General features: G+C 40.8%; 1 protein-coding gene across 6 annotated transcripts in view; it reads right to left on the reverse strand.

Moving 5' to 3' along the window:
• Positions 1 to 913: 913 nt before the first annotated feature.
• tcerg1l (transcription elongation regulator 1 like) overlaps positions 914 to 25,300 on the reverse strand; it is a 91,374-nt gene continuing 66,987 nt past the window's right edge. For all 6 annotated transcript variants that reach the window (XM_080873556.1, XM_080873558.1, XM_080873557.1 and 3 more), the window contains 6 exons: positions 23,967 to 24,118; positions 23,793 to 23,880; positions 23,259 to 23,361; positions 8,343 to 8,432; positions 8,133 to 8,251; positions 914 to 3,947 (listed from right to left, as the gene is read on the reverse strand). In XM_080873556.1, the coding sequence (XP_080729682.1) occupies positions 3,791 to 3,947; positions 8,133 to 8,251; positions 8,343 to 8,432; positions 23,259 to 23,361; positions 23,793 to 23,880; positions 23,967 to 24,118 (709 nt within the window). In that variant the 3' untranslated portion in view covers positions 914 to 3,790. The remainder of the gene's footprint in view (positions 3,948 to 8,132; positions 8,252 to 8,342; positions 8,433 to 23,258; positions 23,362 to 23,792; positions 23,881 to 23,966; positions 24,119 to 25,300) is intronic.

Genomic DNA, 25,300 nt, shown 5'->3' on the forward strand with positions numbered 1-25,300 from the left:
TATTAGAGCGATTAGAACATGCTGTAGGTATTACAGGTACTGCACTGCAGTGGTTTGTATCATATCTATCTAATAGACTCCAGTTTGTGCATGTAAATGGAGAGTCCTCTTCACACACTGAGGTTAATTATGGAGTTCCACAGGGTTCAGTGCTAGGACCAATTCTGTTTACATTATACATGCTTCCCTTAGGCAGCATCATTAGAAGACATAGCATACATTTACACTGCTATGCAGATGACACCCAGCTCTATCTGTCCATGAAGCCAGATAACACACACCAATGAGTTAAACTGCAGGAATGTCTTAAAGACATAAAGACCTGGATGGCCGCTAACTTTCTGCTTCTTAATTCAGATCAAACTGAGGTTATTGTACTCGGCCCTGAAAATCTGGTTTCCAGGTCTCATCATGGTGCACTTTGCTGGCCTATTGGGGATATGGATATTATGAAGATCATGGACATTTCTTCTCAAATGTGCACATTCAGGCAGGAACACATGCACACACAAAGTAAGAAAAATGTGTTTGTGAAAGCAACTTAAAAAATAAAGAAAAATATACATTTCTTTTTATAAAACAATCACATGTATGTGTTTTTTTTCTTACATTTGCTTTGTGCTGCTGTTTATGGTTTAAAAAAATTCCATATGTTCAGATTTTTGGGGGGCTTTCATTGATATACATCATCCAAATAATGTCATGTCAGATTTTGGAGGAAGGAACAGCTGGCATACCCTAGAAACAGGAAGTGAATATTTGTCAAATTTAGCTCATGTTCAACGACCTTCAGCTCAAGTTAAACTGAAGACTTTAACCCCACAGTTTAGTGCGGGTCTGGGCCGAGATTTCACCTGAAACAGAAATGCAATATCATCTTAAAGAACACAGCAGTTTAGTTTTGACAGTTTAATTTAAAACACGGCAGGACCAACAGCCAATGAAACATTAGAACACACAGATCATTTCAACACAGACATCCAATGAGAAGACAAAAAAACAAAACACCCAATCAGGACATCGTGACACAAAGCCTGCTCAACAACAGCGCACCGTGCCCATTGGTGAGGGCAGGGATTACACCAAATGGGTTTTGTTTGTTTGTTTGTTGACCACAAACAGTAGCACACTTTATAAATGAAGCTGGGTCAGGTGAAACTGTTCAGAAGGGACAGGTGAGTCAGGTGCACATGTGGTGGTTGAGGGACTGTCTCTCTGCTGGCCAAGTCCTCGTCGGGGCAAACAGTGTGAGCAGGTGCTTCCTGTTCCTGTTCCCGGGGTCTCTGCTCTCAGATGCTTGTTGAAGTTTGTTGCTGCTAAGACGGTGACATCAGATCACCACGAGGGATTCACACAGACATTTTTGTAATTCAGCATTTTTACAGACAGAAAATTACATACAGTTTATAGTGCTGTGACAATAAGTATCAAGTAACGACAAGAACCCTGAAAAAATGTAAAAATGTATACAAAGGTTAGTAAGAAAGAACTGATTTTGCCAGAAATAAAGATGTTAGAGGAATGCAGAATGTTTTTTTTTAAATCTTACAGTGTAAATTTATTAATAACAATTTTATTAATCATGCCACCTTAAAAAACCCCATTGATCATTGTTGTGTTTCTTCTACTGTGTGAGTAGAGAGTCTGGAGGACTTCAAGTCAGTGGCAAAAAGTCCCAAAACGCAGTTTAACATCATGTGATCAATTGAGAAGGGTTGTCACTTCCTTTTTATGACATTTTGAGCCCTTGATAATTTCAATCTCGGTTAGTAATCAGGCGGTATTTTGAGAAACTGAAGGAGCTACACCAACATCCCCTACAACTCCCAGAGTACATCGAATGGCCAATCAAACTGCCAAGTCTCCTAGTTTGCCATTTTCTACAGCAGATGAGAATTTCTGGAAAACTTGTAAAAGTCAGATTTCTTAATGGGGTCTATAGGTTTGTTTCCAGGAATCAAACACAAACTGAAGTTAAAGGATCACACTGTAAACACACACTGAACAGAAAACACACTATTAAAAACAAGTGCAAAAGCTGAGAGCCACCAAGGTCAGATCTTCATAGACGTAGACTCCATAAACATTAATTCTACAGACCAAGAATCCAAAGACCAGCACACTGCACAGCAGGACTCCATGGGCCTGGACGTGACAGACCTCTAAGGTTCCTTGTGGTACCTGACACCAAGTCCTCAGGGTTGCTGAGTCTGTTTCCTGGAAGCACTCCACTTAAGCTGGGCAAACACTGTGCAATTTTTTCATTCGTGTTATTCAGCTCCTGCTCAAACTGCACGGTTGACTCGCAGGGGTGAGAAGTTCATAGGTCACGATGCAGGTCTCACACTATACCACCCGATGCTCTGATGCGACCTGAGTGCTCACACTGTGCGTCCATAAAATGAAGGTTATAACAGAAAATCTGTCGCTCGCTCTCTCTGTCTTTCACTCACACAGACACACCACCACCATCAACTTTGCTAAATTGCTAATGAAAAACATGATCAGGCAGCTGTGATTGAGCAGCAATGTAAATCCAACTATTTTCACGGTTGTTGTGGTCGTGATAATTTTGTGAGGCCACATCGAAAAGGCTCGGATGAGCTTTCCAAAGTTCTACAAGTTGTGCCTCCATCGCTTGTGTCCAGATCACACGCTGCACTGCCGTGCTGCTTCTTTTCACTTTCATTTCTGTGTTTGCGCGTGCGCAGCGTGAGAGGCTGCGGTGACGCCCTCTCGACGGCCGACGGGATTTCAAACAGGTTTGATTTTCTTACGACCGAGCGATTGATGATCGGGAGCTGGTCGTGAGGTGTTAATCGCTTCTCGTTACCCCACGTATACTACACGATGCACGCCACACGATGAAGGCGAAACTCGGGCTGATGACCAAAACGAGCCAAAAAAAATCGCACAGTGTATGCCCAGCATTATCAGCACCTGACTAAACTCGCTGATATTTGCAAGCTTGATGTTATCATATCTTTCCCACCTTTTTCCCTTTGCATATGAAAGGTCAGAGGATTGTGGCTCTCTATTCTCTTTGTTTTTGCATTCATGCTTACCTTTACAGAGGAGGGAGAGCCTCTAAAGAGCTCGTGTATTCATTCCTTTTTGGGGTTTTTTGTTTGTTTCTCAGATTACACAAATGAAGTTTGGCTTTTCTGAGTTCGTCTGTAGATTAGTTCAGTATTTGTCTTTACACAGTTATCTGCCCTCAGAGTGCCCTTCTGGTTTAAAATGTGTTTACTCACTAATCTCTTTGTTTATGGTCTTTTTTCTACTTGTTATTGTTTTTAATCTGTTATTATGGTCCATTTTTAAGTCTAGGAAGCTGCGGTGTTGATAAAGTTTGAATGAATAGTCTTTACAGGACAAAGAAACAGTCAGACACATGAACATTTGTTTTTGTGCTCTGGTTTTCGTTTCTGTCAGTTATGAATGAGACTATGAATTAGATCCAGTCCAGCAGATCCAGATGACGAAGTGCAGTTCACCCTAGAAAATGGTCTAATGTTGGTTCAGGTTCATACTCACCTGACAATTTACAAAGTCTAGAACCATGAGAATCTACTGAGAATGATGGTTCTGGTCCCATTCAGGTTTGTCCAACAAAACCACAGACAGTTTGATAGTCCCAGTTCAAAACATGAGTCTAAATCCAGGAATCGGGAGGCATGAGTGCAGTGAGACAGGAGTTCCCGGGAGGTTTTCTGAAGATTTGGAAGGACCTAAAAGGGTTCTATAAATGTTGTAGATGGTTCTGTAAGGTTCTTTCTCAGACATGTTCTCATCTCATCTTCCTCAGTCTGGTTCTGTTCTCTTTCTCTCGTTTCTTTAAGGCTGTGATGTAATGGCTAAAGAGTACTTCCTGTTCCTTCTTCCTGGTGAGAGTGCTGAATCGCTGGTCATCCCGATAACGAACACAAAATTCCTTAAAAGTTGTTCTGGAGAAGAAAAACAAAACAGGAATATTCATATTTTGATATGAGAGCTGGAAACAGTAATTCTGATGGCAGCCCTTTTTTGGCTCATTAAACTACATGAAAAAATATTTTATTTTAACTGCAAATAAGAGAACCTCAATAAGGAACGAGGAACCAAAAGCATTAAACTGAGCTGAATGGTAAATGGCCTGTATTTATATAGCGCTTTACTAGTCCTTAAGGACCCCAAAGCGCTTTACACAACCAGTCATCCACACATTCACACACACATTCACACACTGGTGATGGCAGCTACATTGTAGCCACAGCCACCCTGGGGCGCACTGACAGAGGCGAGGCTGCCGGACACTGGCGCCACCGGGCCCTCTGACCACCACCAGTAGGCAACGGATGAAGTGTCTTACCCAAGGACTCAACGACCGAGACTGTCCGAGCCGGGGCTCGAACCGGCAACCTTCCGATTACAAGGCGAACTCCCAACTCTTGAGCCACGATCGCACAATGTATAAATTGCTTAATAAATTTTAGATGCTTTACGTTATGGCGAGAGTAAAACTTTAAAACATGAAACTTGAAGGATTCTGGGGGAAAGTGACTCTTAGTGCTGTATCCCGCCCGCTCTATGGTGAATACGTCTCACAGGGTTTATGATCATTATGTCCTTCATGTGCCCAGAGATTATTTATACATTTCAGTATAGCTGTGTTAAAACATTCAACTGATGTGACGCGTGTGGCTTGTAGATAGTTGTGTCAGAACCACAGTGTGCTCAGTGATTACCTCAGGCAGCAGAAACCTGAGAAAGAAGAGGAGCAAGAACAAGAGCATCATGAAAGTACAGGCCCCTGCATGACATGTACCACTGTTCGAAAAAAGAAGTAGCTCAAACCCAGAAACTGTTATGGTCCTGGGTCATTTGACCCAGCATTTTGTTTATTATTATGATCTTATGTTCTAGTTTATTCTGATTACGTATCCAGGTTAAGACGTTCTAGTTCTTTGGTTTTAGTTTCCGTTCTCGGTCGGTATCGTGTCTCTGAGTTTTGTCAGTGTATATTTCCTGTCTTACATTGAAGCCCTGTGTCTCTTGTCTCGTCATATTAAATAGCATCAGCTGCTCCTCCTGTTTTGCCATTCCTCGTCTCCTTCCGTGTATATATACTGTGTGTTTATGGCGTTATTTTTGTGCCACTATTCTGAGCGCTTGTAAAAAAATTTTGCAGGTGCAAGTGTTGTATTTTGAGTAGAAGTTTATTTTGAGCGAAGAAAAGCTAAATTTGAGTGAACAAAATTCATTCCTGTGTGCAAAAGCTGTATTTCAGTGTTTGCTATTATCCACACACACACAATAGCAGCCCCTCTAACTCAGGTGAGTTTATTTATACAGGGGTGAGAAGGCAAACAGGCAAGAGGGAAGACAAAACTAAAGACCTGAACTGGGAAAGCTAAATGACAAACCTGAGATGATACAAAAGGGGATGAGAGGCAGCGAGACGAGGAGGACACAGAGTAACACAGACTGACACGGAGGAACACAGACGAACCGGCAACAGGGAGGAGAACACACAGGGCTTAAATACACACACCAGTAATCAGGGGATGAGAGACAGGAGGGCAACACAGCTGGGAGGAATCTGGGCTGACGGGACAGGGGAAACGTAAACTGAGCACACTCACATACGACACGGACCTTCACAATAAAACAGGAAACTGTTGGGTTGAGGGAAGTTACGCAAATTTGCGCAGGTTTAGTAAATCTAGTGTTAAAAGAAGATCTCAGTTTGGTAGATATCTGGAGGGTTGTTCACACTATGGAAAGAAAATACACCTTTTATTCTCATTCACATAAAAGATATTCTCTCCTCCTCCTCTCTGTCCTGCAGGAAATGCATCGGAGGCGTCGCCCAGAGGGGATCCATTGAAATGCGGGGTGAAGAATGTGAGAGGGGTCGTTGATGATTTTGGCTGCCTGTCTGAGGGCCTGTTGGCTGAAAACCTGTCAGTTCTGACAGGTAGGCCAATGACTGTAGAGCACACTGATACAGTGCGCTGCAGTCTGTTCCTGTATGAAGGCTGAGGGAGGGGAACCAGCAGCTGATGGAGGTCATGATGCTTTCCAGGAAGGCGTAGTAAAAAGTCATCATGATGGTTGTGCTGACTCCAAAGGAGGTGTAGCCGTTGGTGGCACCTCCTGAGAATCTCTCTGTGTTGGCAGAGAATTTCAGGAGGTTATCAAAGATGGTTCCCAGGTATTTGTGCTCCTCAACTACCTCCACTGGCTTCCCGTGGATGGTGGTGGTGACTGAAGCAGCCAGATCCCTCTGCCTACTGGAGAAGGTCACCACCATCTCTTTGGTTTTGCTCACATTCAGTTCAAGTTGGAGCTGTCACACCACACTACAAACTCCTGCAGAGTGGACCCGTGGTGTTGTGAGGGGCCTGACAGCAGTGACAGGAGAACTGAGTCGTCAGCATATTTAACCAGGTGACAGTTGGGCTGTGTGGATCTGCAGTCATCGGTGTAGAGGATGAAGAGAAGGGGGGAGAGCACACAGCCCTGGGGGGAGCCAGTGGAGGTGGAACGGAGACCGGAGAGAGTTGTTGACCCAAACTTTCTGAGTCCTGTTGGTCAAAAAGTCCAATATCCACAGGATTAGCTGCTCATCAGGTGGAAAGTTTAGTGGGCAGGATACAAGGCTGCAGAGTGTTGAACGCTGATGAGAAATCAGCAAACAGAAGTCTGGGGGAGGAGTCAGGAGCTCCAGATGTTTGTGGATGGAGTCCAAGATGAAGATTTTTGCGTCATCTACACCTCTGCATGGATGGTAAGCAAACTGGAGTGAGTCCATCAGGGGTCAGTTGCTCTTACGATGTGCTGTTTTATGATCTTCTCCGTCGAGCGGAAAAGTCGGAGACTGGGCTGCAGCTGCATCTGCAGCTGGATGAGGGAGTCCCTGGTGTAGGTGAGCCTTGGGGTCATGTTGAAGTGTTGGAAACAAGTCCGAAAAAATCACAAAAATGAGGAAAAGGAAAATAATACAAATATACCGAGTAGACGGCGAAATACAACAACAAAAAGAGCAGCGACCCGGAACTGGATCTCGGAGATTTGTCAGTTTAAGTATATCCTTCATGAAATTTATAACAAAAAAGGAGAATATGCCCCCTCATCTTAAAACGAATTTTTATGAGAATGGTGAGAAGACAGGCAGGCTATTAGCAAGACAACTTAAGCAAATGAACAATCAGAATGTTATTACAGCAATGAAAACGATGCTAAATTAGTTACATCCTCTTCGGAGATCAACATGATTTTTAAAATATTTGATCAAGTATGGATTTGCTAAATGCATTCTTTGACAAAAGGAAAATAAATAAAAAATTTCACAAGAGGGTAGGGACAAATTGGAAACTCCTAACTGAGGTAGATGTAAGGAAGGTATCCATGCAATGAAAGCTGGAAAGTCACCGGGAATAGATGGCTTCCCGGCAGAGTTTTATCACAGATTTATAGACTTGCTATGTCCACTTTTAACTGAAGTATTACATGAAGCGTTTGAATATGGACGGCTCCCTGCAAGTTTTAATCAGGCAGTGATATCACTAATCCCAAAAGGCGACAAGGATTTAGTAACAAGGCTTGTACTACCACAAATTATCCATCAAGTAGGGTTTATCAAGAATAGATCTGCTTCCGATAATATGACATTACTACACCTGCTGTGGCGGAATAGAAATAACAAATCCTGTATTGGCTATATCTTTAGATGCACAGAAGGCTTTTGATAGGGCGGAGTGGAGTTTTCTGTTTACGGAAAAATTTGGAAAAGGTGACAACTTTTGCAGATAATTTTTATTTGTTGTTGTTTTTGTTTGTTTGTTTGTTTGCTTCTTGCTTTTGGTTCTTGTATTTGTTGTTATAAAATGCAAAATCTGATAAATACTTGAATTGTACAAACAATAAAACAGTTCTGTTTCCGGAGCTGAATTAGCCTAGTTCTCTAATTCTTGGTGCTAATGAATCATTCTCCAATGAATTTTATTCTGGTAGAAATACCTCATCTGCATCTCCAGTTTGTCCCAGCGACTGGTCGATAAACAGCTGCCAGTCGAGGTGAGGTCATATTTTACAGGAACATAGCTGAATAATTAAGAGTGCTTCTCTGAATAATGAATGAGGAATACCTGCTGGTGATCTTTGCTTCCTCCAGCAGCTGTTTGAACTCTTCTCTGGCTTTCTGCAATTTACTCTTCTTCTCTTTGTACTCATCCTTCATCCTGCTCTTCACAAACTGATCAAACACCTGGACGCATACAGGTAACACTGATGTCATCGTGACATCATGACATTGCATGAAAATGTTAGAAATGAAAGTAATCTTTAATTTGCCAAACCTGTTTCCTCTGATCTGAAGTCAGCAGCAGGTATCGAGGGTCAAATACCATCTTATGAAGCTCCTTCTCCCAGGTGGAGAATGCAGACACCTGAGGAGAGCCACAGGTCAATATTTAAATTTAATGGTTCAATCTGTATTTATCCTGGCAGGGTGACTCTTAATAAATCTAATTTATATGGAGGTGCATTACACATATTGACTAAGATCAATAATGCTATCTATACAGTTTTTTTAATCTTCAAACCAACATGAGGTGAAAAAGAAACAATTTTAAACACAAATACAAAAAAGACACAGATACACGTAAAACATAATTTTAAGTCGGAGAATTGTGGCTGTGATGAAGCTCAATTCTGTCTTTCAGTGAATGAAGATCGATCATTGTTCTTCAGATAGTGGGGGTCTGATCCACCAAATCCAGCAGGATAGGAGTAATGATGGATCCAAAAGTGCAGACTCAAAACAAAGATTTATTACCACATGACAAAAACAAAAAACTGGCTGAACTGGGAATACAGAAACTAAACTGGCAGGCAGATGGATGGAACACACAGCGTGGGATGATGGTACAAACAGAAAAGTAGAGTGTATAAACAGAACCTAAGGATTACCTATACTGGGAGAACTGACAAAACAGACCTAAAGCCTGTTGATACGGAGGGAGAAACTCAGGGAGATGACACAGAGGGAGCAATCAGTGAATGGGAGACAGAAGGGAAACACAGCTGGGCAAATCAGGGCAAAGCAGGGGAAGCAAAACCTGATACAATCAGTGCTGGGCAAGTTACTTTGAAGAAGTAATTAATTATAGTTACTAGTTAATTCTTCAGAAAAGTAACTGACTTAGTAACTGAGTTACAAGATCCTAAAAGTAATTAATTACTTCAAAAGTAACTATTGCGTTACCTTAAAAAAAAAAGTTTAACCAGGGTATAATTGTCCATTTTTTAGATTGTCCCGCTACATTTCACCTACAAAAACTATTTACTTTGCCTTGTTTGGTATCATCCTTTTCAGCACAGCCTCACGTGTCTGAATTTACAGTTATGTTTTCATTTTGACAAACTGTATTAACACAATTGATCTAAAATCAGACAAAAAACATAAAATCCGAGTAGAAAAAGTTATATTTTTTACTGTAACAACCACAAACATGTTTAATGAATCATATTTCATAACTTGAAATGCAAATATAAATTGTCAATTTTAAAATCATATGCACAAGTTTTGCAAACAACAAAGTTATTTGCAGCCATTTACCTTTTACCCTTTTTTAATAACCATTTCACTAGTTGGGACCACATCCTCGGTAACGATGGGCGATGAGGGATGAGGAAGTGAAAACTGGTGCTGCGGCGACGGCTCTCGGGCCGGGCAGAACCCCCAAGAAATCATCCCCTACAGGAGTGAAGACTGGGCATTACGGAGGTCTTGGAGATTGTTGCGAATGTATAACTGGTAGGCTTGTGATGACCATCGACCCAGGAGCTTGATTAGGTGGTCAGAGATTCCTTTGCGGGAGGCAGAAGTTGCGGCGCCGATGAGAAAGGAATGGCCAGAGAAGAGATTTGGAGGAATCCCAGAAGACGAGAGCACTTGGCGAAAGTGTGAGAGGAACGATGACCTGGTCGGGGCGTGGCCAGATTCGGTGATGAACAGTGGATCTGAAGGTAAGGCGTGCTGAGATTTTCTGAGGTGGAGGTAATGGGTTACTGATTCGAAGGGACTTAAAGGTGAGTTTATTTTGAAATAGTATATAGGCGTGGGGCTGCCGGATTGATTGGTTTTGCTTCGTTTGAGGAAGAAAATGAGGCAGTCTTCGAAGACTGGGTGGATGTCGCTCAAGCACGGGTGAAGAGTCGAATGGGATTTCGAAGATGAGGAGGTGAATTCGGAACAGCGTAAGAAGCCGAAGAAGGCGAGCAGGAGTGTGCGTGCCAGGAAGTAGTCGCTACTTCAGCCGGAGGGTAGAGATGCAGCGATGTAGAAGATCTGAAGTTAGGGGTAAGCGGTGTAGGGTCGTGGCAGGTGACTGGCGCTGGAGACCTTTGATGAGTAATGATATCTGGGACGACATAATGGTTGGGCATGGCGAACCTGTGAGCAGCTTGGCAAAGAAATTGATGCCGCTGAGGTACGTGTTTATGGTGGGAATCTTATTCTTTTTTTTCTTTTTTTTATTTCCAAATTTGTTTTATTGATTTCAACAATGACATACAAAGTTAGCAACAGCAAAGTCAATCTTGATTTCAGAACAGTTGTATGTCCATTATACCCTCCAACCCCCCTAACCCGAATTCTCCCCCTACCAGGTCCACACTAGACATGACGCCGCAGAGAACCAGTCTCTGCCCACACACACACACAAAAAACCCCCCAAAAAACCAAAAACACATCTCAAGACCCATATACGTAACAAGCATAACCCCCAAAAAACAACAACCCCTCCGCAAAAAACAAACAAAAACAAACAAAACAAAAACAGAGAAAACAAAAGCAGAGAAGGGACCAAACAAAACAAAAGGAAAAACAAGTAGATAAGGTATAAATAAGATTTAAAAAATAAATAAAAAAGATATAAAAAATAATTTAAAAAAGAAATAAAAAAAAAATACTTTATAATGTAGCTTCGCTCAGTTCACTTCAGACTCAGTGATGGTGTCCACCAGCAAGAGAAATGATTTCCAGATTTGGTTAAATTCCTTAATAGAACCTTTTAGAGAGAATCTAAGTTTTTCCAACTTTAAGTTAAAGAGTACATCTCTCACCCAATGATCATGAGTTGGGGGGTGGGGAAACTTCCACTTCAACAGAATAAGCCTCCGAGCTAGTAAAGTGGTAAAGGCTAGGGCCTGTTTGAGGGGGCCAGATGAGTTCAAGTTGGGAGGAATGCCAAAAATTGCGGAGAGTCTAAAATTCTAGTGTCTAAAATTGGGCAGACCAAGACCACCGTCAGCTTTAGAGGACCGAAGAATAGACTTGCGAATTCTAGCTTGTTTCCCTCCCCATATAAAATGTGACAGAATCTTTTCTAACTTGTCAAAAAATGCCTTGGTAAGAAAAATTGGGACATGTTGAAAAAGATACAAGAATTTTGGGAGGACACTCATCTTTATCAGGTTAACTCTCCCTGCCACTGACAATGGTAGAGAAGTCCAACAGTCACAATCTTTCCCAACATTTTCTAGTAGGGATAGGAAGTTCTCCCTCATCATTTTAGGTATAGAAGAGGAAATAAAAAAACCCCAAATATCTAAATCCGGTTTCTGTCCACTTAAAAGGCACTATTGAGTGGGGAAGGGCTCTGGCCAGGGAATTGAGGGGTTGCAACTCGCTTTTTTGATAATTGAGCTTATATCCTGACAGTGTACCATATTGGTCCAGTATGTCAAAAAGCACCGGGAATGAGTTTAGAGGGTCAGAAATGTACAGGAGCAAGTTGTCTGCATAAAGAGAGAGTTTGTGGGTAACACCGGACCTTGCAATGCCTTTAAATCTATCCTCTGAACACAGCCATATTGCAAGAGGCTCGATAGCAATGGCGAATAGGAGGGGTGAGAGAGGGCACCCTTGCCTAGTGCCCCTCTCAAGTGAAAAAGGCAAAGACAAGTTGTTGTTAGTACGAATACAGATGGATGGCGAGGAATATAGTAGCTTAACCCAGAGAATTTCATTTCATTTCATTTCATTTTTTATTTATTTCACACTTGGTACTACAAATCAAACAAAACAACCACATCTTCTATCAACAAAACACAACAGCCATGTGTGAAAAGGAGCAGGAAGAAGAAAATATTCTTATTAAACCCTGCCCCCTATCTACCATCGAACTTATATCACCGATGGGCACCAAAAATCAGGAACAAACTAATATTGACATTTCTCTCCGGTCGAATCCCAAACCAACATCACATTCATTCGCATTCTTCATACTGAGTTATCGTTTTAAACATATAACACTTTTTAAAACATTGTAGATTTATACAATTCTTTAAATTATAATGAAGTGAATTCCACAGTCTTATACCCCTAACCGTTGTGCTCATTAATCTTTGTGTAGTCCTGGCTAACTGATGTTTAAAATAAAATTTCCTTCTATTCTCTTCTCCCCTTGAACACATCAAAAATACTCTTTGTAACTTAAAAGGCAAAATATTATTTTTAGCCTTAAACATAATTAATAATGTCCGTAATTTCACTAAATCTCCTAATTTTAATAATTTTGATTCTATAAATAATTTGTTTGTATGTTCTCTATATTTAACATTATGAATTATTCGTATAACTTTCTTCTGTAATAGGTTTAAAGGTTTTATGGTATTCTCATATGTATTCCCCCAAACTTCAACACAATAGTTGATATATGAAAAAAACAAAGAAAAATATAAAATACGCATTGTTTTATAATTTAATAAATCTCTTATACTACCCAAAATATAAATACTTTTGACCATTTTCTTTCTAATATGTTCAATATGAGATTTCCATGTCAAATTCTCATCCACTATTACACCCAAAAAACGAAATTCAGTAACTCTTTCAATCAATTCTTCCTCTATAAACATAATGACTTTATCCTCCTTTACACGATTGCCAAATATCATATATTTCGTTTTTGTCAGATTCAAAGATAATTTATTTACATCAAACCATTTTTTTATTCTTAACATCTCAGAAGTCATAATTTCAACCAAGTCTTTCAAATTCTCTCCAGAGCAATAAAAATTTGTGTCATCTGCAAATAAAATCGAATTTAACCTTTTAGATACGTCACAAATATCATTAATATATAAATTAAAGAGTTTAGGTCCCAAAATAGAACCTTGAGGAACACCACATACAATCTTCAGTCTTTCAGAAGTATTGCCAAAATAATAAACATATTGCAACCTATTCTCTAAATAACTCATTAACCAATTCAATGCTACTCCTCTCACTCCATGGTTATACAATTTAGAAATCAAAATAGAATGTTGTATCGTATCAAAAGCTTTTTTTAAATCAACAAATACTCCCACTGTGTATTTATTATTATGTGTTGCAGATGAAATATCTTCAATAAAAGTCAACAACGCTAATGCCGTTGACCTATTTTTACGAAATCCAAATTGGTTTTCATGTATTAGTTGATATTTTTCAATAAAACTATCAAGTCTTTGTGCAAAGAGTTTTTCTAGCAATTTTGAAAACTGTGATAAAAGAGACACTGGCCTATAATTGTTAAAACTATGCTTATCTCCTGATTTATATAATGGTATTACTTTTGCCACTTTCATTCTGTCAGGGAATACTCCTGACTGTAGCGAAAGATTAAAAATATAACAAAGAGGAGTACTTATACAATCTATTGTCTTTTTAATTATGACCATGTCTATACCTTCACAATCAGTAGATTTTTTATTTTTACAATTTTTTACGATTGCTACTATTTCTTTTATGGTAGTATCGGCTAAGAATATGGAATTAACCATTCTATTATCACCTATCCAGGCTTCCTCATCTCCTGGATCATCATTTTTCCTGATTAGATTTGCTAAGGTAGGTCCAACATTTACAAAAAAAGAATTGAATTCGTTTGCTACTTCGGTCTTATCTTTAACAACTTGATTATTATTAATAAAATAATTAGGCCGAACTATGGGTGTGTTCTTATTACCCAATACCTCTTTAAAAATATTCCAAATGCCCTTAATATTATTTTTGTTTTCCTGAAAAACTTTATTATAGTAATCTTTCTTAGCTTTCCTCAATATTAATACCAACTTATTTTTATATAGTTTATATTTCATTTCCGCATTTTTAGTTCTATATATTATATACTCCCTATATAAATTATTTTTCTTTTTACACGCATTTGCAAGACCCTTAGTTATCCAAGGTTTCATATTTATATTCTTTTTCTTATGCTTAAATGATATCAATGGACAATGTTTATCATACAAGGCCAAATATATATTTAGAAATACTCCGTATGCAATGTTGACCTCATTAACATAAACCTCCTTCCAGTCCGTTTCCATGAGATCTTGTCTAAACCTATTAATTGCTTCATCATTTCTTAACCTTCTATAACTCACAAAACTAGCTTCTTTCTTTCTTTTCATATTTAAATCGAAAATAAAAAAGACTGGTAGATGATCGCTTATATCATTTATGATGAGGCCACTTTCAATATTATTCTCCAAACTATTAATAAAAATATGATCAATTAGTGTTTCTGATTTATCCGTTATTCTACTCGGCTTTATAATTAAAGGATAAAATCCTTTACCATATAATAATTCAAAAAAATCTGACGAAGCCTTATCATTTGTCACTTTACAAAGATCAATATTATAATCACCACACAAACATACAGTCTTATTTCCCTTAACCTTACTCAATAAATTTTCTACTGCTTCTGTAAATAACTCAATCTGTGATCCCGGTTTCCTATATATACACGTTACAATTATATTACTTCTCTTTTCTATATCCAATTCTACTGTCACAGACTCCATTAAATCATCCATAACAACAGACATACATTCAACTTTTTTACATTTCAAATCACAATTAACGAAAAGTGCCACCCCTCCTGCCTTTGTCTTAATTCTATTCACAAAGTACAAATCGTATCCTTCAATACAAAAATTACAACCCTTATTCTCATCTAACCATGTTTCAGACAGAGCAATTATTTGAAACTTGCCTCTCAGACTATACAGAAAATCTTCAATCGAAGCAAAACTTCTATAAAGACTTCTGCAGTTAATATGAATTAAAGAAAATGTATTGGCTATATCAACCTTATCCCTGAATTGCTCCTCTGTAAAATAATCACATGTGACATTAATTGTATTAAGCACATTCCTTTCAGGGTCAATACCTACTTCAAAATCATATGATTTATAATCTGTGTCGTCAAACATAATGCATAAATTATTCTAGCGCTATCTATTACCTCATAAGAAAGAGAAGGAAACAAAAAAGAGAAAAGAAGGAGAAAAAAAAAAAAAAAAACTGAAAAAGGAAAGAAAAGATCCTAAGCAATCTCACATTCATTTATCAACATATTTTAAAGTCCGTTGATCTTGTTATCTTCCATATCCAATTTTACAATTTCCTTTTGTCCTTTTCCTCCCGAGGTAGCATTTGACCTTGCCAAAAATAAACTAGTTATAGCCATAATTGGTCGCAACCATTTGTCTATCTTAATCATATTATCACGTATAATTGTCCAATTCCTCAAGTTCCTTAATCGTTACAACCTTGGCTTCTTCTGGTGTTCCATTCAGTTTAATCATCACTTTGCAATTCCTGGTCCAGGTTGCTTGAATCTTTTTCTCCTTCCGTAAAATACGAGCTTGTCTTGCAATATCTGCATTTCTTTTTGTAAGATGTTCATTCAGATATACTCCACTTCCTTTCAAAAGACTGGACCGTCTCAGCAATTCTACTTTGTGTTTTCGATTAACAAATCTCACTACAATTGCTGGAGGAGCATTTTTGTGCCTTCTAGGAAGAGTATAGCATGCAGATATATTGTTACTATGCAGGGGAAGATTTTTACTCGAAAAGAATTCCACAACCTGCCGTTCCAACGATTGTAGCTCCTCCATCGGGGGCACGTCCTCTCCTCGTTTTGCACCAGTCCCAGATTCGGTAACTCTCGCATATGTTCTGTGTTTAGTTTCCAGACCTATAATGACCATTTCCTCGAGTCGAGCCTGCTGTTCTAGGTCGTCCACCTTCCTTTCCAAAAAATGGATTGTCTTATCTTTCTCCTTGACCAGATCTTTTAGTTCTTTGATTTGCTCCATCATCGACATTAATATTCCTTGTTGCTTATTTACTTTTTCAATTTCCGACGTTAACGAATTAAGTGAATGCTTAATCTCTTCCAGATCTTCTTCGACTTTCTTCATCTTTGCCATTTTGTCTCTCTTTGATGTCAATTATTAGTACCTTTGTTTGCCCAAACAAAATCTATAAAGTCAACCCCTAAGCCAAACCTATCCATCACCTCATAGAGGAAGCTCCACTCGACGCGGTCGAAAGCTTTCTCCGCGTCAAGAGATACCACAACCTTAGACATTCACATTACTCACACTCTCATTACACATACATATAGGATCTTGGGGGTGGGCACGATACACGGAGTCCAAAGTACCATCAAGGTGTACACCCCACCCCTGGCATCGTTGCCCACCTCTCAATTTTAAATACACGTAGACATTGAGGGCTAGCAGGAGGGACCATGCGCTTACCTGCTGCTCTCTGGCAGGTAGCTCCAAGCCCTCCTGGGTTTTAAATGCACCTTAGAACACACATGCATCAACACTACAATGAGCGGGTGGAGGGAGGTTTGGAGTCTTCTCTCACCCCCGTTCTCTGCGACCTGCTGGAGCAGGGGGGCTAGTAGGAGGAGTTGGCCGTCCGACTGCGGTCTGGAGTGTGGAGCCTTCCTGCTGCTGCGGAGTCGGGGCGGTCTGCCTCCCCCCACCGCAGGGAAAAGGGAAACACCACCTGGGTCTGGGTGCAGTTCCCCCCTCCAGGGGCGGGGGCACCTAGACCCGGTTTGTAGAGTACGCTTGGGGAGTGTGATCGTGTGTACAACGTCTCTTTATGTCTGTCTCCACGTTGGTTGAGTGTGGAGTGAGTGCATATGAGAGCATGAGGGTGGGAATGGATGTTTGTATCTGTGTGTGCCTGTATGTCTGTGTCTATATGTCAGGTTGGGTATCAGGCGCCACCTCTCTGGGGACATCTCAGGCCCTCCAAGGTTTGGAGGCCTATCTCCCCCTACCACCACTTCCCCTGCCAGTGGCGGACCCCCTCAGACATCGGTGCGTTGGTGGTTCTTTGTGTCCGGGGATGGGCGTCCAGGTACACACCGGCTCACTCCTTGGCGGCCGCTTATCGGGGCCTGGAGCCTGGGGCTCGCTCGGGCCACTTCGGAGGTGGGGTGCCCCCGGCCTCTCGGCCTGGGGCTCGGTCACTCAGGCACGGCTGGCTGCCGGCGGAGCTCACGGGCGCGTCACTGCAACCCCCCCTGGCTTCTGCTGAGTGAGCCCTCATCTGGGACTCTCCTCAGCTCTTTCTGGGACAGTGGCGCAGCTGCCCCTCTGTTGGTCTTCCTTGGTCTCTTGTGTTCTGGGGGCCTCTGGATGTCTGGAGTTTTGATCTCCTCCACACCTGCTTCACGCCCTGGAGGACGGGGCTGTGGCCCCCCCACACCCTCTAGCAGATTATTACATGAAGGAACCTTTTAAAAAACAAAAAACAAGCGCGTCCATGCTCACAGGTGTACACACGGGTGATCACACCCACAAACTACACCCTTTTTGGCTCCTACCTCAAAGCACACTGTGTTCTGTTGATCTTATGTGCTGCACAATAATGTTTAACATTTAGTATTTACTGTCATATTCCCATAGATCATTGTGATGTTGTTTATTTTATTACTCTTGTTCTCTTCTGCTTGCTTTCTTTTTTCTTTCTCAGCAGGTGATCCAGGTGATTGATATATGCATTTTTTTTTCTCTGCCCGTTCTGTTGGTTTTTGTCTTTTGCCCTTCTCCCCCGTCCCTCTTCTCAGCTGTTTCTCTTTCCCTCTTTCTTTCTCCCCTTCTTTCCCCCAGTCCAGTCTGTCCCGTATCCAGTAAGTGAAAATAAAATAAACAATAAAAGGTGAATCAAATGGACCATTACGGCAAGGCTGGGATGGTCAGTTTGGTAAAGTAAATCCGTTGGGCATCTTTCTTTGCCTTTAGACAACAATTCTGATGCAAAAGAGCCAAACGGGCCAGGCAAAAAAAAAAAAAAAAAAAAGATAAATGTGATTTTGGGCAGCAGGTGAGAAAACGTTATCAGTATTTCTTCTTCTGAGGCAGATATGCTTAATTAGCTGGATAATCTCTCATTTTTGACGCTTTTGTCGCAACCTTTTTAAGACTGCATGAGATAAAGAGTCCTGTGTGAGTCAGTCTTACGCTTGCAGAATATATTTTTTCTTTTCCGGACATCAGGGTTTGCACCTTTGTGTAAATGTCTCTCCAGCCTCTGTGAACCCAGAGAGTTGTTTTTCTACAGCGTCGTGCTGTCATTAGCTTTTGTGGGGAAGAGGCATTCTGGTCTTACTAGACTGAAGGGAGCCATCAGTTATAATCAGGCCATTAATCTTTTCTTTTTCTTTTTTTTTAAATGGAAGCACAAGATTGAAAGTTAATGTCAAAGATGGGAACTTCTGTTATCTTCTAGTTAATACAGATTCTTGGAAGTGGTTAACCACAACAAAAGTCACATTTAGTAAAACGTCAAAGAAAATGATTTGCTTTCCTGTGATATATACATTGGCAGAGCGTTCATAGCAGCAGGATTTTTCTCAGACGCCAGCCAACGTTTTGAGGAGAAACACACTGCACATGCTCAGTGTCCATTATACTAGTAAGTACAGATCCCTTGAAGTGATTAGCCACAACAAAAGTCCCATTCAGTGAATTTCCAAGAAACAAATTCATTTTTAGATATATATTTATTACCAACCAATGTTAGAGGAGAAGCGCACTGCACATAACAACTGCTCTGTTTTCCTTTCATACCACATCTCAGGCTAACAGAGCCTTCAGCTCCTCTGTGTTAAAAGCATGTCGGCTGTTGTTGGATTAACCAATTCAGCGGGACATTTTCCAATAAAAAAAAAGTATTTAAATTCAAGCAAAGAAACATAAATCTGAGTGTTTAAAAAGTCAGAGTGACAGGAAAGATCAGCGTCTTTGAATTGTTAACGTTGTGGATAAAAGTTGAAAACTTCCCTCACTATTATTATAACCTCACTATTCAGGCCAACATCTGACGATCTGAAGTCTAACCTTAACATTTCCTGAAACATGTTTTAAAAATAAAATGGCCAGGTGCTTTTATTTTGAAAGACAAACCCCCCAGCTGCTTTGCAGTTTTATATTTCGTCCTTTAACATATTAATTTAATTTTTCATTCTCCTAAATCTTTTCACACTGAGCCACTACAGTATTCACGTGAACTTCAGCCATGTTTTCTTTGTGTTTCCTCTGTGCTTCATGTTGTTTGTACTTTTTTTTATTTTGAAGCTCGTTTGAAACTGTTTCATTTGGTATCCTGTTGACTGTGAAACATTTGGGAGAAATAAAAACACATTTATAGGAAAAAAAAAAAAAAAAAAAAAAAAAAAAGAGATACCACAACCTCTGGAATTGAGTTGCACGATGTGTGGATAATATTCAAGAGGCGTCTTGAATTGTCATATGAGTGCCTGCCGGCCATAAATCCCGTCTGATCAGAGGCGATAATTTGTGGCAGAACACGTTGTAGCCTAAGTGTGAGGATTTTAGATAGTATTTTAAAATCAATATTTAAAAGAGAAATTGGTCTGTAACTGCTGCACAACAGAGGATCCTTGTCCTTTTTCAAGATTAAACAAATAGTAGCTTCAGACAAAGTCTTGGGTAACTGACATTTTGAAAAGGCTTCATTATACATTTCTTTCAACAATGGTGCCATAAGATCAGAATTAGCTTTATAGTATTCTGCAGAGTAACCGTCAGGGCCCGGCAATTTACCTGTCTTTAAGGATTTAATGGCTTCTTGTACCTCTACTACAGTAATAGGTCCCCCTAATCCCTTCATCAGATCTCTATTCTTGTAAAATGTATATTTTGGAGAGTTTCTTCTGATAGAGGGGGAGAGCTTGAAGTGTACAGATTGGAATAGAAACTAACAAATATTTCATTAATTCCCTCTGGGTCCGATATTATGTCACCAGCAGCAGACTTGACCTTTGGGATTAGCTTGGAGGTTGCTTCGGCACGGGCTTGATAGGCCAGAAGTTTCCCTGCCTTGTCGCCGGATTCAAAAAAGCGTTGCTTTGTCTTAATTAATTGAACCATAGCTGTTGCGGTGGTGGTTAAATTGAGCCTGGCTTGAACTTTCACACGTTCTGTATAGAGGTTAGGATCTGGGTTCGATGCATATCTGCCATCTAGATCTTTGATCTTATTCAATACACTGGACGTGTAAGATAACTCTTTCTTCTTTAAATTTGACACAAAGACTTTCGACGTTTCCCATAATACCTCTTGACACTTCAGTAGAGTCATTCAACTCAAGGAAAAGTGAGAACTGTGACCTCAAAAAATTTGTGTAGTCATCCCTTATCAACAGGCTAGAGTTAAATCTCCAATGTTTAATGGGTCGAGACGGGGTCGCTAATACCACATCAAAAGAAACTGGTGGCGATAGCATGATACTGACAATGGCTAATTTTACAGAGAAACCTAATATCGACAAGGAAAAAGTCTATACGTGTATATGTATGGTGGGGATGAGAGAAAAAGGAAAATGCCTTAGTAGTAGGATTCGCATGTCGCCATGGATCCACAATCCACAGCTGAGTTTTGAAAAATTCTGGGGTTTTAGCAGATTTATTCAGGGAACAGGCCTTAGTTGACGATCTATCCAGCAGAGCGTCCTGAACCAAGTTAAACTCACCTCCAATAATAAGATGATAGTTTTCCAAATTTGGAAGTGAAGAGAAAAGTTTAGCTATAAAAGAGTCGTCGTCCCAGTTCGGCCCGTACACGCTAGCCAGTATCACAAGTGAGCCCTGCGAGTTTCCTGACACAAATGTGAAACGGCCATCTGGATCAACAATAACTTTATGTTGCTCAAACAGAATATTATTACGAATAAGAATAGTTGTCCCTCTAGCCTTGGCGTTAAATTTGGAATGATATATATTGCCGATCCAGTTTCTCTTGAGTTGCCTCACTTCTTTGTTGCAGAGATGCGTCTCTTGAAGAAAAAACACATCTCCTTTAAGCTGCTGTAAATGTGCCAGAACTTTGTTAATTTTGGTTGCATTCCCCATACCTCTCACATTCCAGGAGACAATTCTAAGACCATTGATTGTGCTCGACATATATGTCGGCAAGGTCTCACTATGAAAATATAGTGAGACCTTGCCGCCTCACTACATTTTCAATATTCTGCTAGATAAAATTGAGGAACTAGGATGTACAGTATCTTACTATACTTTTGTACTACTTTTGTATCTTACTATACAAAAACGGACAGAAGAAAGCACAAAAAAGGCAGGCTGAGGTATTGTTGTCCTCCATTTGTACATGGCAGGAATCAAACTGTAGGAGAGGCAATAATAATGAAAGAATGTGTGCTTATATAAAGTAAAACAGTATATACATATATGTGTACGTAGCAGACTAGCATGCCAACAGTGGCATTAGAACAAAATATAAACAGGGGTATTGTAAAGGAAAATGAAAGAAAAACACTATATACATATGAACAGTATCAACAGGAACAAAAAAGTATAAAATCTACAAATATACAATTGGGTGTAAAAAAGAAAAAAGTACATATGTAAATAAATACAGTTTGGGTCATTGCACATAGAATTTAGTATTGCACAGTGGTGGTTTACAGACGGACATGGGAAAAATCAGAGGGTGGGACTGATGGTTATGGCCTTTGGGAAGAAACTGTTCTTCAGTCTGTGGGTCTTTGTGCTGATGCACCTGTAGCTCTTCCCTGAGAGAAGCAGGCTGAACAGGTCAAAGCCAGGGTGGGACTGTCCTTGATGGTGTTTGTTGTTCTGTTGAGGCAGTGGGAGGAATGAATGTCCATCAGGGAAGGGAGATACAATACAATAATACATTCTCTGTATGTATTATTGTAGGGTCTACCTTACAATATAAAGTGCCTTGCAGCGACTGTTGTTGTGATTTGGCACTATATAAATAAAATTGAATTGAATTAGAGGGCAGCTGATGATCTTCTGTCCTGCCTTGACTACACTCTGAAGTCTCACTGTCTGCCTTAGTGCAGCTGCTGTTGGGCCTTCTTGATGACCGCTGAGATGTTGTCTGTCCAGGAGATGTCAGCAGAGATGAGGACACCAAGGAACCGGAAGTATGTCTGTGAAGGTTCTCAGTCATCCAGGTCATCGTAGTCAAAGGAGCTTGCAAAGAAAAGCGTCTGGACTTCTTTAAGTTGCTTGAAGACGTTTCACCTCTCATCCGAGAAGCTTCTTCAGTTCTAAGGTCAAATGGTGGGGAGTCCCAGATTTAAACCTAGTGGGAGTGACCCCCCACAGAGGGACAAAAGGACCCCCTGATAATCCTCTAATCGCCTGAGCCAAGGTGTGAAACTGGGCGTGGGTCCCAATCAGCCAGAGTTTCGGGTGTGTTCATTGTGAAACCTGGCCCCACCTTATCATGCGAATTCCTGAGGTCAGATGGCCCAGAATGTGAGTGGGCGTTAAGGCGTCTGGGGAGGATCTCAAAACTGGATTATAGATGGCAGACAGTTGGTGTCGTAAACCCCCGCCTCTGTTCAAAGATGGTGTGAAGCAGTCTTTGTGGTGGGCCTGGCACTGCGTCTGAGGGGAGTGTAGGCTGGGGGAGAGCAGGAGGGAGAGGTGGTCGGCTGGCCAAGGTGGGGGAGGGGTATGGCTCCATATTCACGCTTGATGTTGGAGTAAACATGGTCTGGAGTTTTCTCTCCCCTGGTGGGAAATTCGACATGCTGATAGAACTTTGGGAGCACAGTCTTTATGTTAGCCTCATTAAAGTCACCTGCAATTATGTGGGCCCGCTGATAGAGAGCGCTGTGTTTACATTGGTATCAGGTGGAATGTACACAGACGTGATGATCACTACTGTTAGCTCTCTCTGTAGAGGTTCGGGGAGCAGTGACTGTTTATAATTGTCCCGTTGATGCACCAGCTTTCATGCACGTAGATACACTTCTTTTACCTGTAAAATGTTGCTGTATCCTGAGAGTTTTCACAGTATTTCCAGTGAAACATTTGTACTTCAGGTGTAATTGTACTTCAGTGAGTGCTTGTGTACAGCATGTGTGTTGAGTTTAATGTTACCCCTCTCTCCAGCATCATTTCCTTGAAGTGAGCGATCCGGAGTTCCAGTGGGAGGAGCTGAACCCCTCCTGGATGGGGAACGAGAGACATCGACTCCTCTGTTCTAAAAATAAAGAACCAATGATGGTAAAAATGGTAAATGGCCTGTATTTATATAGCGCTTTACTAGTCCCTAAGGACCCCAAAGCGCTTTGCACTACATTCAGTCATTCACCCACCCATTCACACACTGGTGATGGCAGCTACGTTGTAGCCACAGCCACCCTGGGGCGCACTGACAGAGGCGAGGCTGCCGGACACTGGCGCCACCGGGCCCTCTGACCACCACCAGTAAGCAACGGGTGAAGTGTCTTGCCCAAGGACACAACGGCCAAGATTGTCTGACCCAGGGCTCGAACCGGCAACCTTCCGATTACAAGACAAACGTCCATCTCTTGAGCCACAGGTGGGTGATGACATCAGCAAAGCAACATCTTTACTTTTACTAACAAAATAAACAAAAACACTTTCACCTCCTGCATCGTTTAGACTCACCTGTTCCTCTTGGTGCTGTGTTTAAGGTCATTATCTTCATCTTCATCATTCCTATGGAGACCAGTTGATTGACAGCTAGAGCTGATTTCTGTCAGGAAGATGTAAAATCCATAGTTAAAGAGTGAAGTGAGACAGTTGAGACACAGGTGAAGGATAGAGAGGTGAGGGTCAGACCTGAAGGTGAGGTCTTCTTTCTCTTATGGGGCGGGTCCTCGATGATGCGGCTGATGTCTCGATCAATCAGCTCTCCTGGTCTCTCCCACACAGAGAGATGGATTGTGGGATTGAAGAAGAACACTCTGTCATCTCCAGTCCAGACCACACACCTGAAGACACACATGCACACATGGGTGAATCACGAAACGAGGGTCATACTATGAGCCTCACTGCCCTCTAGATAAGGGCCAATCTTCAGAAGTGAATCATCTACCCTGAGCACCATCTTGAGTCTCCTCCCATGAAGACTTTTGATAGGGTGGAGGTCAAACAGGGCTGAAACATCTCTGATTATTGATCCTTACTGACAAGCTAATTATGTGCGGCTTCAGTCTCACAGAGAAGAATACAAACAAAAGATCGAAAAAATAAAAGAATGTCTGTATAACACATAGGGCTGCCACGATTTGTCGACTAGTCACGATTACGTCGACTATCAAAATCGTCGACGACTGATTTAATAGTCGACGTGTCGTTTGAAGCTTTGTAAGATCGCAAAAGACGCAGGAATAAGTAGCAGGAATTAAGAGTGTAATAACGGACTGAAACAGAAGATGGCAGCACTGCATGTACAAGGATGCCAGCTGCCGTTAAACCCCGAAGAAGAAGAAGCAGCAGTGTCCCAGAATTCATAGCGCGGCCCAGCTCAGTTTCCAACAATGGCGGTAGCTAGTTAGTTTTAATATTACTCTTATTATTCTTTCTGGGTCACAAAATAAACGTTTAACATATTTTCAGAATGTAGCTGTGTAAACCTCAAATATCTGCTCAGTTTATCAAGACACCACATACTTTCAAAAGCGCTCCGACGTTTTCGGAGACGTCTGTTACCCACTAGCTCGATAGCTAGCCGGGGGCTAGGTCACTAGCGCGGTGAGAACACCGGACTCCCGGCAAATTGTTTTCAAACCCACCGCCGTCTTTCGCGACTCAGGTTAAATATATATGAGTCACTTAGATAACTTAAAAATGTTGTTGTTTGGCTTTTTTTTTTTTTTTTTTTGTATTTTATTTGTTCCTGAGTAAATTGGTTTGGCTGAGATTAAAGTTATAGTTTTTACACAGCTGAATAAACGTCAAGCAGACAGCTGATTATCAGAAGTGTGAGATGCTGGAGAATATACTCCGGTGTCCTGTTATATTTTAGATAGCAAGGAGTTTATTAAACTTCACCGAAACAATCTGCAAATTTCATTAAAATTGAATAAACTATCATCTTGTCTTTATTTTTAGTTAGCACCTTAAAAGCTTAAAGCTGTAAGCTAATGATAGTTATATAAGAGCAGATGCTG

Source organism: Rhamphochromis sp. 'chilingali', assembly GCF_963969265.1.
Source record: "Rhamphochromis sp. 'chilingali' genome assembly, chromosome: 22".
Lineage (NCBI taxonomy): Eukaryota > Metazoa > Chordata > Actinopteri > Cichliformes > Cichlidae > Rhamphochromis > Rhamphochromis sp. 'chilingali'.